Source organism: Pseudonaja textilis, chromosome 7 (genome assembly GCF_049901715.1).
Source record: "Pseudonaja textilis isolate UNSWEBS1 chromosome 7, rPseTex1.2, whole genome shotgun sequence".
Classification (NCBI taxonomy): domain Eukaryota; kingdom Metazoa; phylum Chordata; class Lepidosauria; order Squamata; family Elapidae; genus Pseudonaja; species Pseudonaja textilis.
The window spans coordinates 45531678-45547257 of NC_141996.1; the positions used below are offsets into that span (position 1 = coordinate 45531678).

The following is a 15580-nucleotide window of genomic DNA, read 5'->3' on the forward strand; positions in this document are numbered from 1 at the left end:
GGGCCTCAGGGAAGCCTCCTTGTCAAAGCAGTAAGTAAGTGAGAGGAATCCCAGCACAGCTGATATTAGGAACAGCTGATTGTCGGGAGGGGGAAAAAAAGAAATACTTTAAGAAGTGACTGGGCAGCGTGCATCAGGCAGGTGAGCCGGGGTGAGCGAGCATTGGGTGGATGGGGCAAGTAAGTGAGCAGTGACTGGGTGACTGGGTTGGGGGCATGGCCAGCCAGAAGTTACTACCAGTTCTGCAACTCACACTACCAGTTCAGTTGAACCGGTGCAAAGCGGCTGAATACCACCACTGGAGTAGTCGTTGCCTTCGGTGGTAGAGTATTCCACAGGGATGGGGTCACAGCAGAAAAGTCTCTTCTCCTAGAACCTGCCTGTTTGAATTCCTCAGCAGATGGGACCCATAGCAAGCCTCTTCAGTTGGAATGAGTGGGCCAAGCTACTCTTCAATTGGGAGATCACATAAATAGGACAATGGCTTATATCAATATAATAGCTTCCTATTTTCTTAAACATATTAATTTAAAAAGACATGGAATCAGACATCTGTCTTACATAGATAGAAATCATGTTTACAATCAAGCAATGATATTAATAAATGAACTAATTAATATTAAAACTATTATAAGTTTAACAATCTGCTTAACCAGTCTAAGACCAATGAGGAAATTATGATTATATGTAAAAAAATAAATTTAAAATTTAGATACAGATAAATCCACAGAATCCAGAATGATGATCAGTTATTACTTCCTTTATACATTTATATAGATACACAGTAAGGAATAAAGGAGTACAAATTGCAAATAATTGAAGTGCAGTGGTTGAAAGTAATTAACATGATATACTTTTTAAATTTAACTTTAAAATAATTTAAATTACACTTTACAATTTAAACTTGAACTTTAATTTTAAAAAATAAAATTTAAAATTTATGTCCATTGATAAATTGACATTAACAAAATCAATTTTCCAAAAGATGTGGGGTTTTAACATAAGAGCAATTAATTGCTCAATACCTCACCTTTATTTTCATTGGAAATACATTTTCTGAAGGAGTTGTACCATGGAACTATAAAATAACTCTTTTTAATCATGTTGCTATTCCATAGAAATTCATGAGAGCACCAGGTATATTACATATTATATTCTTGAAGACTGTTATGTTAACATGTTATTTGTAACCCCCACATGGTTGGACTCTCCTAGCTTATAGCTTTATCTTGACTATGTGGCATTGTTTTAAGTGAAATAAGTAGTTTTGTACTTCATTTTATTGTATCTTATTAATTTTTAAAAATATTATCCAGCGCAGCCAAGAAATAAGATCAAAGGATGCTATTTAAAATATGATTTATTGATGTTGCCAAATTACCCTGAGATAAGTCCACTTAGTCTCTGAGAGTCTAAAAATGTAGTAAATTTTATCTGAATTTGTCTTCTATATATTGTTGTTGATGTGACATATCTTTTTCGTCTTCTATCCTTTAACTGGAACATTGGTATTTTCCACAAATGAGGGGTCCTTGCTACCCTCTGAGCTTGGTTTTTTGTTGCAGACTATTAAAATTATCTAGCATCTTACAGTTTATCTAAACTAGATAACTTCATCTATTGCCATCATCATATTAGTTTAATTTTCTTATTGTCAGTTATTCTCTGTATCATTTTCTCTAGCAAGAATAGGACTGAGGTTAGTGGTAACTATATATTTTTCTTCTGTTGATGTAAAGAAACATTTGTTTCAGTTACAGCCTTTAGTCATTGTAAAGACCTATATCAGTATTTTGTCACTGAGGCAGCAATGACTAAGAGATGGTTAATTCTTTTAAGGTCAAAGGGAAGGTGCAGTATATTCAAAGACTTTTCCTTTAATTTCTTAAATGATTCATATACTGTAATGCTTTAGGCAATTATTTCTATGCTATGTTTCTGACTTATCAGAATTTCAAATATGAAATCAGATTGCAACAAAGAACATTGTAATACAATGCATGTTTTCAATAGAAAAATTGCAAGGAAATGTTCTTTGAATTAAAAGGATACATGTACTGCAGACAAAAAAGTAATGAAATCAAAGTTCTACAAGTTGAATGGGTTTGGTTTGCAATCAATTCAACAAGAACTGCTTGTTCTTGTTAAATATTGAACAGCCATTCTAAAGGATCACATTTCACAATTAAATCACACTTTGTTAACCTATGGTTTACTGATTAATAAAGCTAAAATCGAAACCCGAACTAAACCACACAGAATTTTATGTCAAGTGTATGAGAGTAGACTCCTATTTTTATCACTTTTAAGTACTATGTATGAAGAAAGATTTCATGAACCTCATAACTTGAGAAGTGAAAGATAAAAACCTCTACAAATTATATGCATAATATGATTTCTACTGTCATGTTTAAAATCATGTTTTGGTCTATGATGATTACATGGATTTAGAGCACTATCACAATAATCCATCTGTTAATTGAAATGAGGAACATAAAACCAGGCTGAGATTGTCTAATGTTAAAAGCTAAACAGACTTGAGAGTGGTTATGACTTGGACAAGATTTCATCAAAAATTCCAGAATTCTGGACTAGACTATGAATGAGAGTTTTAGAATACTGAAATGGATATTGCTCTGGAGATGTTTGTCTGTATACAGCATATCTTCATTTTTATTCAAGTAAAAGATTTACCCTCTTATTTAACTTTTTATTAATATAATGGGATAGCTAATCCTGTGGAACTTGAGAATGATGATCCTGGTTAGTGAAACGTTAGCAAATACATACTTTCATTTTTATTTAAGCCAAACATTTGCCCTCTTCTTTAATTTATAGCATATATAAAATAATCTGACAATTAAAACTACTGAACTTGAGAATGTGATTCTATATTTTAATAACATTAGCCAAGGTATTCAATGATTGTTAAAATGAATGATGAGGAAACGCATCTTATTTCTTAACAGATCTGATTAGGATATGGACTAAAGAAAATGATTCCTGGAGAAATTCATCCTCCATAATTTTGTGATAGGTAAAGAGAGTGGTTATGAACCGGGATAGCCAGTTCTGTTATGGAGGACATTAGGTTGGATGATTTGGGATCAGTCACTCTTTCTTTTGCCTCTAGAGTAGAAAGTAATAAAATATATTTTTTAGCAAATCGTACCAGACCAGTATGGTTCTAAGGGTAGTTCTCAACTTACGATCATTCATTTAATGACTGTTTGAAGTTACATCACTGCTGAACATTGACTTATGAGCAGTCCTCCCATTTATGGTCATTGCACAAAATTCATGTGATCAAAATTTGGGTGCTCGTAATTGGCATGTATTTATGATAGTTGCAGACCCCCATGGTCTTATGATCACCATTTATTATCTTTCCAGGGACTTCTGACAAGCAAATTCAAAGGCAGAAACTACATTCATTTAATAGTGGCATAATTCATTTAATGAGTTAACAACCATGGAAAAAAAGATCATAAAATCAAGTGCATCTTAATGACCGCATCACTTAGTGATGGAAGTTCCAATCACAATTCTAGGTTAAGGATCACTTATATAATAGCTCATAATTTATAAGTATGCTTCATTCAGGAATGGATTCCTTTGGGCTAATAAATGGAAAGCAAAGGAACTTTTCCCCCACTTTTGATTTCTTTCCTTAATTTTCATTTATTTTTACTACTACTCTTTCATTAAGTAATAAGGAAATAAGGAAAATTTACTCCAATTTTCCTATAGAGCATAGAACAGAATCTATACTGAGCATAAGACAATTATGTATGGATTTTAAAACTGTAGCCTTAGAAGCAGATGAAGAGGAATAAACATAATGCTAGTGTGAGAGATCCTATGATTTCAGTAATATTTCAAACATGTGCACATAATGTCCATCCTAATATTAATTTTTATGCAAAATGAACTTACCTGAACTGTATAACTTTACTTCCCTTATAATCATTTTGAAGTTCACTTCCATGTAACATATCATCTATCTAAATATACAAAGATGAACAATATAAAACATTGTAGAATATATTTTATATTTTTCTAATATAAAAAATATAAAAAAATGATATCTAAAAAAAAAATCCCCTGAACTCCTCTTCCTATAAAGGCAAGAAATATTCAGGGGTTTTTTTCTTACAAATTAACATTTTTTAAATAATATCATGGCTTTGTTGATGTAGATATATATATAGAGAGAGAGAGAAAAGAAAGCTGATCCGACAGACAGACAGATAAACTTTTGTTAATTCAGCAGTTACATTATTCTGCTCAAAAATAATGACCATGAAGGAAAAGAATACACACATACATATGCATACACTAATTGATTTATATCAATTGACTGTCAGAGGCAAATAATCAGGACCATTCTTGCACATAGGCTTGAATAAATCTTCTATGTCGAAACCTTTTTCAACATAGAAGATTTATTCAAGCCTATGAGCAAGAATCAATCTATGGTCAGCACTAAATTGGCAATAGATAAGCATCAACGGAATTCAACGGGACTAGATTTGGATCTCTTGTGGCAATGTAAAGAACTGTAAACTTATGACATGTTTAACTTGGACAAATGCTCATGTTCTGAGTTCCACAACCAATGTCACCTAAGTGGCCCTTATAGTTCCCATCGTGACTGTGTTTAAAAATGTTTGAAAACCTGGTTATCCCTTCAGGCCTTAAATTATGGTGGGTGGCAAATCTCTTGTAAGAATATTCTTTGGTTAGCTCACATGGTTTCCTTCTCTAGACAGCTATGGCTCTTTTCTATGTTTTGTTTGTTCTTAGCATTGTAATATTGTATACTATATACAATTTTTGAATTTGCTTGCTTTCTAAACTTTTCTGTCTATACTGTAGTTCTGTGTAGCTATTTAACCTGCAGTATATTGCCATTCTATTGTAGAAAAACTTTGAACAACAAAAAGGTTTTTAAAAAATAAAAATTTAAAAGCAGTAATATAAAAATAAAATACATACCTGACCATACTTGTCAGCAACATTATATATTTACATTTAAAGTGGGCTTGTATGTCAATCTAATTCAATATCTATGGGAATATTTAGATAGTTAAAACCTTTTAAAAAGATGTCTTGCACATAGGCTTGAAAAAGTCTTCTATGTCTATGAGTGTGACATTGGAGGCAGATAATAGAGAAGTCACTACAACAGGGAAGGGATTACCTTTAATTGATGAACACAGAACATGCCATCTCTTATGGACTTATACATGCACATGCATGGTGGCACAATGAGTAGAATACAGTTTTGCAGGCCAATTCTGCTGGCTGTCAGCAGTTTGATTGTTATTGGCTCAAGGTTGACTCAGCTTCCATCTTTCCGAGGTCAGTAAAATGGGAACCTAGATTGGTGGGGGCAATATGCTGACTCTGTAAACCTCTTAGAGATGGCTGCAAAACATACATAAGTTTAAGTGCTATAGCTTTTATATTCTTCTCACTTGCACATTCATTCACATATATTGATAGGGCATTGACTTATTTAATCAAAAAAGGGAAGGTGGAAATACAGAAATAATTCAGTAAAAATAAGTTTATCTTTACCATTTGCTGAACATCAAAGGCAAGAACTTTGAAGTCTACTGATGATTTATTTTGCAAAGCAGGGGTGAACAATGCTCCTGATTTTATTGTAAATATTCCCTTTGCTTCATGGTCTTTTGGTCCTGATTTTAAAAAAAAGTATAGTGAGAAAGCAAATTGTTTCTCTCATTCTATTATTAGTTTAGACTTTTTTTGAATTTTTTCTATCTATGAATAGATATGAATGAATGGATTTATGCAAGTAGAGATGGAATAAATATTTAATTGCATATATTGTCATTATATACAGTTTTCATTCTATTTCTAGCATTGAAACAGACGTGGTATTCAGCAGGTTCTGACAGTTCTGGAGAAATGGTACCAGAAATTTTGAGTAGTTCAGAGAACCAGCAAATACCACCTAACTGGCCCTGCCCCCATCTATTCTCTGCCTCCTGAGTCCCAGATGATCAGCTGGGTCTTCTTTTGTTGCCCTGCGCAGGAGAATGGAAAGCAGGTTAGTAGGGTGGGGAGGGAATGGGATTTTATAGTATCCTTCCCCTGCCATGCTCACCAAGCCATGCCCCCACCAAGCCATGCCATGCCCACCAAGCTACACTCACAGAACCGGTAGTAAAATTGTTTGAATCCCACCATTGCATTGAAGTAATACAAATGTACTTTTCCAAACTTGGATAGAAATCAAAAGATGTAAGAATTAGATGCAGTGAAAGGGTGAGAAAACCTGAGTCAAAGAAAGTTTATTGAATTAATAAACAATCACTGGAACAACTGTAAAAAATATCATTAAAAAAGCAGAGAACATAGGAGCCTAGCTGTCCAGAATGAAATGGCTACACAGATTAATGATCAACTATAGGAGGTGAGGGAGCTTTGGCAAATGTTGTAGTCAATCAGATAGATTCTTGCTAGATCAAAAACCCTATGTTTAAAAGGGCTTAAGACAACTTAGAACACAAAACAATTCAAATCATGGGACCTAATGGAGAGTGACATCATATTTTTCTGTACTTAGGAAACAATGGATGATCCATTCTGACAACAGCATAAGCGGAAACTCCAAGACTATTCTTAGTTCAGACAGAACACAAACAACTGAACTATTCTGTACTAATGATGCTACAGTTGAAGACCAGGATGTGGTTGTGGGAGAATATGTATTTTTTAAAAAGCCAGGTCTGATGTTTAGAAGTTTATGAAGTTGATACAAATTGAGAACACTTAGATTCATGTTTCTGGAAAATAGTGTTGTGTTATTTTTTACAGATCTAAATATATGGTCAACCAACCCTATTCACATACTAAGAATTATATTAGTGCTTTATTGTAAGATAAAATGACTTCTTTATATTAGCCTCCTTTATAATACCGTGCTGATAGGTATATGATATAAACTGAGTTATTAATTTAAATTTCATCAATCTTGCTGTATTGTTTTATTTACTTTAATTAATTACATAGACCCGGGTCCCCAAACTTGGCAACTTTAAGACTTGTGGATTTCAACTCTCAGAATTCTCAGAGTTGAAGTCTACAAGTCTTAAAGTTGCCAAGTTTGGAAACCTCTGACATAGACCATACTGGACCTAAGAAGAGGCTTGGAGTTGTTTTTAATTCATACTAATAAAACCATAGAAAACTGATATAATACATATAAAAATATGTATGGCTTTAGTCATGTAAATCAATAGTTTCAAGTTGGATTAATATTGCTGAGATACTAGTGAGAGAGCAATAATAGGCAGACAATTTTAGTATGAGGTATGATGTTAGGAAGCTAATACTTTCAGAGTATTATTAGAATGAAAGATTAACACTTCTCTTAGGCATGAAACAGTTTTCTTATAGTTTATGGTATACAGATACAACATTATGAAAAATGATAATTAGAACATATTTTTAAAGTTTGTTTAAAATAAATTAAATATAGCACTAACTTCTCAGATATATAGTTAATCAATATCTTATAAATATATCATGCTGTTACAAACTTCCAGGGTAGAATATCTGCTTTTAATATGTTGCTTTTTTCAAGTAGTCATTACAGTATCAAACAAAATGAGCAATTAAATACTGTATATATCAACAGCAATTTAAGATTGTTCATTTTCAACATAAAACTAATTACAAAGTTGTAGTTTCTTACCTTGTTCAGTTGTCTTGTTGAACAACCATAGAAATGTTAATAAAACAGTACAAATACATAGGGAGATTATAAATAGAACAGTGAGAAAAAGTTCATAATTGTTAAAAGGGATGTTTGTCTTCTTGAATCCCACTTTTTTATTCATTTTGATCTGGGAACTGAAATTGCTGCCAGTTTCCTGTAACTTTGAGAATAATAATTATAATTTGAGGATGGGTATATAATTAAGATGATTCTAGTTAATTATTTATTTTTATATACTGCTGGACTCAATGATTCCAGAGGTTTACATCATAAGACATGAAAAAACAAAAGGCTTTAATCATAATGCATTTAATAATTTCATTTCTAGGTTCTGTCATATAGTAGACTTTATACCCAAAGAAAAAGTACTAATGATAGTAATGTCCAGAAGGTAATATTTTTCAAGATAACATATGTACATATTCAAAAGCCAGGGCTGTAAATGTTAATCTTCAACTTTGCATTATTTTTTGATGTGCTACTAGCGAAATTGCAATGAAATTGCACATTGATACTTTCAGTTGTTTAGCTTATAGTTACTTCCAAGTGCTGGAAATTATGGATCAATTTACCTTTGTACCTGGCAAGAGATAAATCAAAATGTAAAGCAGTAATGGGAAATCTGCTGAACAAGAAATACACCTAAAATATTTTTGGAGCCTGTGAGATGCAAAGTGGCTAGAGGACCTTCACATATGAGGATGAGGAAATTTTAAGGAGAATTTATTATAAACTTGGATTTTTTTAGAAGCTTTCAGTTTTTACAAATTACGATTGAAGTTCTAATGTATGCAAAAGTAGAACTGAGGATCACCTGTTTCCATGGAGTGAAAAGTTGTTTTTTATGTAGCTGGAAAAAAGGCATTTAAACTTAAAAAATGTACATATAAGAGAGAACAGTGAAGATGAATATGCTATTCTAGTTCATTACCTTATTTTTTTTATAGTCCTACCAAATAGTACCTTAAGACAATTGGCTTAGCTGGCAAACTCTGGACGTTCATAGTGACTGACTGTTCCCTCTAAAGAGAGCTATAGTAGATACAGTATATGATATAACTTATTCTGATCACTAAAATCTCCTACTGGTTTCATTTCATAACAGAAATGGTATCTCAACAACAATATTAAAGACATATTTATAAGCCTCTTTCCATATGTAGCATGAGAAATTGATGCCGCATTCAAAAACATAATTGGGGAAACATCTCATTTTATTCCACAAGGTGTGGAATAAATAGTTTGCAACAGGGAGTCTTTTTACACTCCTATAGTTCCACATGTAGAGTCATCAGTTGACTGAAGAGATAAACCCAGAATGCCTCCTGCCTCACATATTTTTCCAACATTTTAGGGACAACAGCAGATATGGTGACAGAGGTTAGAACTAACACACCATTCCATTTTGAAAAAGCTATAATAATATTACCAGTAAACTACTCATCAATCCTAATAGGGCAGCATTATAACATATGAAATAAACTGAGTGTGCAGTTCTATAAAGTATAAATAAATCATGGGGAAGGTTGTTAGTATTTATCTTGCTTATATCAATCTATACGGGGACCAAAAATCCAAAGTTATCTTACTATATTAAATTGTTAATATTTTGCATTCTGTTTTCTGAAGATAGATATAGAAATACTTTGCTACCTACTTACAAATGTCATACTGCAGGGAACATTTGTATAATTCAAAATAATTCAGGGTAACATAATATTTAAAAATAAATTCAAATTGCTTTCAGAATTACTAAGTCAAATGTGTCAATCCTCTTTCATAAATGGAGAATGCTTCTTATGTTTTAAAATACAAGGTAGAACTGACAATTCCTATAATTGAGTGTATACCGTGATATATTGGGACTTAAGAACCATTTATTTATTCATTTTTATTTATTTATTTGATTTGTCAATCGCTTACAAGATAATAGGTATAAGTATATATATAGTTATGAATACATGAAATGGGTACATATAAGAAAAATAAAGAAACAATAGGACAGGGACGGCAGGCACGTTGGTGCGCTTATGCACGCCCCCTACAGACCTCTTAGGAAAGGGGTGAGGTCAATAGTAAACAGTCTAAGGTTAAAGTTTTTGGGGTTTGGGGAAGAAACCAAAGAGTCAGGTAGAGAATTCCAGACATTGACCACTCTGTTGCTGAAGTCATATTTCCTGCAATCAAGTTTGGTGTGGTTAACCTTGAGTTTGTATCTATTGTGTGCTTTTGTGTTGTTATGGTTGAAACTGAAGTATTCATTGACAGGTAAGTCATTGCAATGTATGATTTTATATACCATACTTAGGTCAGATTCAAGTAATTCAAGGTTTTCTAGGTCTAGAATTTCAAGTCTGATGGCATAAGGTATTCTACAACGAGTAGAGGAGTGGAGAACTCTTCTTGTGAAATATTTATCAACTGTGCTAATATCAGATACGTAATGTGGGTTCCAGACTGATGAGCTGTATTCGAGTATTGCTCTAGCAAATGTTTTGCATGCTGTAGTTAGTAGTGTGGTATTACCAGAGAAAAGCTACATAGGATTAAGTTAACAACTCTTAATGCTTTTTTAGCTATGTAGTTACAATGGGCTCTAGCACTTAGATCATTAGAGATGAGTATTCCAAGGTCCTTTACAGAGCTTGGATCATCAACAAGGTCTTGACTATTCAGCTTGTATTTTATTTTCTGATTTTTTTTGCCAGTATGTAAGACAGAGCATACAATAACTAACTAACTAACTAACTAACTAACTAACTAACTAACTAACTAACTAACTAACCAACCAACCAACCAACCAACCAAACAAACAAACAAACCATACAATAAAATTTTAGGAAACATATCCACAAGAAAATTTCTTTTTTATAGTGATAGCTAAGTAGGATTTATGGAGACTCATTAAGTGGATTGGTACAGCCTCAAAATAAAAGTTTTGACTTACTAGGTAGACAGATGATATCAAGCACTGAATCTACTCTCCCAGTGATAAAATAATAACCCCTCTTCAACTAGGGCTTGCATTTTACTGATCTCATATTTATGTCAAGTATATGCTATTTTTTTAAGGATTTCTGATTTTTTTAAAAGCATCCTGGAAGGCAAAGATGCTTTTTCCAAAAAGCAATTGGACTTTCTTGTCTTTTTTTTCTTTTTGAAAGTGTTTTGATTCTCATTCAAGAAACTTCTTCAGTTCTGAGTTCAGTTAGACAGCTATGGCACCACCATGATCTGTATGAAAGAGAATCTTTCTAGACATTACAGAATGCAGTTTTGAACTACAGTGGTACCTCAGTACTCATCCTTAATTGATTTGAGTAGGCACAGCAATTACAAAAAGGATATATATCAAACAAACTATATATCCAGGGGTGGGATTCTACAGGTTCGTACCTATTCGCTAGAACCGGTTGTTAACATTCTAAGCAGTTTGGAGAACCAGTTGTTAGAAGAAATTACTGGCCTAATCCTGTAAGGAAGGCAGGAAGGAAACATTCTGGTGTTGCTTATAGAAACTGCCTCTCCATTAACCCTTATTACGTTCTTGGCAGGACTAGACTTCCTGTCTCTGGAATGTGTCTGGAGTTTTTTCCCCACTCCTTTGCTAGTACTTTGTTTGTGTGGAGGGACCATTCAAAGTTACAATGGCACTGAAAAAAGTGACTTATGACCATTTTTCACACTTAGGACTGTTGCAGCATCCCCACAGTCATGAGAGGCCAGGCGAGGAGATGCGTGCCTTGATATGAGTGATATTGAGTTGGCCACATCCAGCCAATAACATGACCACCAAGCCATGACTACCCAGTCTCATGACCACCAAGCCATGACCACCCAGTCACATGCCCACCAAGCCATGCCCACTACCTAAGCCAGACCCACAGAATTCTACCTCTGTATATAACTTATCACTTGACTCTTTGTTTTGACCAGGAAGAAATTCCTATGTCTCTTTTCCTATGCTAGCAACTTTCCTAGCATGACCAACTTCCTGTCTATCCTCTGAGGCTGTCACCTGCTTCCTTTTGCATCAACCTTCCCAGCATGGCCAACTTCTTCTTCATACTCTGCAGTTGACCCCTGCTTCTTTTACAACATTGACTCCCAAATTCTATGAGTTTTGAAGTAGTCAAGCACCAAGGCACCACTGTACAGGTTTTATTCCAATGATTTCTGATCAGTAGCTTCTGTAGCAAATTGCAATTATGCAGAAATGATCCTTTGTTTGTGATAATGTAATAACACAGATGCTTCAGTTCAACTTGTGTTTGACTACCTGATGGAAGTGTAGAAATGGCGTATTACATCATGGTCATCATTTATGCCCTTTACTTCCTCATAGCTGCCTAGGATTCTAATATTCTATAATGATCAAATTATTAGGCTATTAAGCTTTATATTGGTTATGGAAAATCTCGCTTTAACTTACTTTTCTTTAAATATTGTGTTTTTATTTAACATTATCTAATGTTTTCTCTAAGTATTAGTCAGGCCAGGGTGCTGATTTGCTTCTTTCCAAGGCACCAGTTTGATATCTGATGCAGTAACCCTGGAGATCTCTATTGTAATGAAATAACTGCTATTTCAGCACTATGTGTGGTTTCTGTGAGAGATATATTTTTGCTGTGATGTTTTTGGCTCATTGTGTTTGTATTTCTTTAAGAAGCATTCTAGTACTAAAATCAATGAAAAAAAAAAGAAGGCAGAACTTGGCATTTTTCTAAGTTATTTGTGAGAAAATGACTTGGTTATGTGCATAGGATTGCCCTTCATGAGCAAGATGAAATCAGAGTCAGCTTTTCTGTGGCAGCTATGTTAAATAATTGGTCCATTCTGCAATGCTGACTATTGCAAAAGTAAGTGGATAAAGCACACTGACAGATCTGCAATAAAAATCTAAAAAAGATGTTGCTGATGCTACATTAAGAGAAGCTGGATCGTTTATATGCAAGAAACCTGAAAAAAATGTTGGCACAACACCAACCTAAATCAATATGATGTCCTGTTAAAATGTCAAAAGGTATATTCCTAGATAATGATGGGATTTTACCCTTATTTCTTTGTTACCTAATACTCATCTGAGTTTTGAAGCTCTACTCCTTAACCATGATCATCTCTTTCATCAAAAATATACAAACTATCTGTCAGCCTTCTGCTTGAAAGAATTTCTGACACAAATTCTCCAATATATAATATTCCCTTCCATTATCCTCCTTTTGATTAAGACAATTGGATCAGTTAGTATAGCTAGCTATCGCCTTGTGATGAGGGGATTAAATTTAATAAATATAATACAATAAACAAATAAGTAGCATTGTCAAGATAAATTGCTCTCCATAGTTTTATTTAGGAGTTTTCAAGTGCTATGTTGTGCTTCTGATAATTGACCACTAAGCTTCCTATGGAGAACACATGAATTATGAGGCAGAGTAGTTTTGTTGTAATAACTTATAAAAAATAGGGTGTAAACTCAAATTAGGAACAACATTCATGTTACAAAATAATGTGTGATTTAAAAATCAATTATAATTCAAATAACATTTTGATGTATACTTTACAAGTTGTGTGATGTAAACTGGAGATTAAAGAGCTGGAGATTAAAGCTGGAGATTAAAGAGCTGTGGTAATACAGTGGTTAGAATGCAGTTTGCAGGCTAACTCTGCCCACAGCCTGGAGTTTTATCTTGATGGGCTCAAGGTTGATTCAGCCTTTCACCCTTCTGAGGTTGGTAAAATGAGGACCCAGATTGTTGGGGGCAATATGCTGACATTATAATTCGTCCTGAAAGTGTGGTAAAGCATTATGGGGTGGTAAATAAGTCTAAGTGGTATTGCTATTGAAATGTCAATAGTTCAAAACTCTTAGATTTTTTCCCCAATCCCTTTCCATTTTAAAGACCATAAAAGAAAAGTTTAAGAATAGTTTGTAATATAAAAGAATATATGGATGTTAAGCCTTAGACATTCATATGTCAAGGTGATAAAAAAACAAAAAAGGGCAAGGATGTGATTAGCAACATTGCTCCCACCAATTTGCAGATTAGTCTAGTGAAGAGGTTGACCATGATAGCAGTGCTCCAATATTTGAGGGGCTGCCACAGAGAGGAGGGGATCAAGTTATTTTCCAAAGCACATGAAGGCCAGACAAGGAATCATGGATGGAAACTGATCAAAGAGAGATTCAACTTAGAAAGGAGGAGAAATTTTCTGACAGTGAGAACAATCAACCAATGGAACAGCTTTCCTTCAGAAGTTGTGGGAGCTTCATGACTGGAAGCTTTCAAGAAGAGACTGGACTGCCATCTGTCAGAAATGGTATACGGTCTCCTGCTTGGGCAGGGGGTTGGACAAGATGACCCACAAGATCCCATCCAATTCTGCAAATGTAATCTCATCTCATCTCATCTCATCTCATCTCATCTATATAATTATATTCTTTTGCATGGAGTAGCACTACAAAATAATACATTTTGACTAGTTTTCTGTAACCTTTACCCTGTTGTGATTTCTAAATCCTAAATCACAGCATTGAAGACTACTTTGGCACTGCTCTTTAAGATAAATGAAATAGGGGTGGATATGGATAATTAATGACTCAATTTTCATTGTGTTGAGTTAAATTGTGTTTAGAAAATGAGTATCATATATTGTATAAATACACATCAGATGTGCCAAAGTCCTATCTGCCAAAGGTAAAGTTTTGTGATAACACTGGAATTGAATCAGTTTGTATCTGTACTGATAATATTAGTGGCAGCAAAGGGGAGCATTTCAGGAAGAAAAAAAGGGCAGTGGTGCCATTGTGTATGTTTATGGTCAATGAGAAGATCAATGAGTTAATTATTAGTTGGTGATGGGCAAAGTCTTATACCTGTCATTAAAAAAAGATCACCTGCATATTTTAACATATGTTTTTGTCATTACGAGTTCTGCTTTATTTGCTGTATAATTAAAACATATTTAGTGTATGTTATTAATAATCTATTTATGTAACATGTTATTATGTAAGTCACCTTAAGAATTTATTGGGTTTAAACATTATAATTAACTAAGTAATATTATATATATCACATATGAAATTAAAAAAATCATAAATATATTCACCAAAAGAGAACATTGATATAGCCTTTTCTGCAGAATAATGAGATTTTTACCTTTAATATATTCTATTCTCAATTTCATCCAGCTGGATATTCCTATTTATTACTACTGTGTCTATATAAAATGATGAAGTCTCCTCTCATTGCAGAATTAATGCCACGAATATTCCCTTCCTTTAGAAAACTAGGAGCTAATGAAATTTTGACATAGATACATTGTTATTTTTATCTGCTTATTTTTAGTTTTTTTAAAAAATAATATATCATTTATTTGTAAGAAGTTTGATCTATTTTTAAGTGAAAGTTTTCTGGTAGTATAAAGTAAATTATAAAACAATGACATCCTGTACATAAAAGGTTACAAGAATACCACAGCAGAAACAGTAATTAAAGCAGTCATAAAATTCAGCAGAGCAAGTAAAGCTAAACCCAAGGCAAATTAAATGACATGCTAAAATGCCTTGTCAAATAAAAAGTTATTCACTTCCTACTGAAACCACAACAAAGATGGATCAAATTCTCTGGGGTGATATGCAATAGGTAGTTTGCAGAAGCAACAAAAGTTCTTGCTGCCAGTGGCTGCTCATCAAACATCAGTTGTGGGAAAATATGGAGAAGAACTTTAGATGAAAACTGCACATCTCAGTTGCATTATTTGGTTCAAGGTAATCTTTCAGACATTATAGTCCCTTCAGGCTTTATAGATTATACTAGGTCTTTTTGA

At 33.5% G+C, this 15580-nt stretch overlaps 1 protein-coding gene across 1 annotated transcript in view; it reads right to left on the reverse strand.

Annotated features, from left to right (window-relative positions):
* TMPRSS15 (transmembrane serine protease 15) overlaps nt 1–8757 on the reverse strand; it is a 64061-nt gene extending 55304 nt beyond the window's left edge. The window contains exons 1-4 of the mRNA XM_087937905.1: nt 8717–8757; nt 8326–8333; nt 5584–5705; nt 3937–4004 (exon numbers count right to left, since the gene is read on the reverse strand). Coding sequence (XP_087794031.1) covers nt 3937–4004; nt 5584–5705; nt 8326–8333; nt 8717–8757 — 239 coding nt within the window. The remainder of the gene's footprint in view (nt 1–3936; nt 4005–5583; nt 5706–8325; nt 8334–8716) is intronic.
* Nucleotides 8758–15580: the final 6823 nt, after the last annotated feature.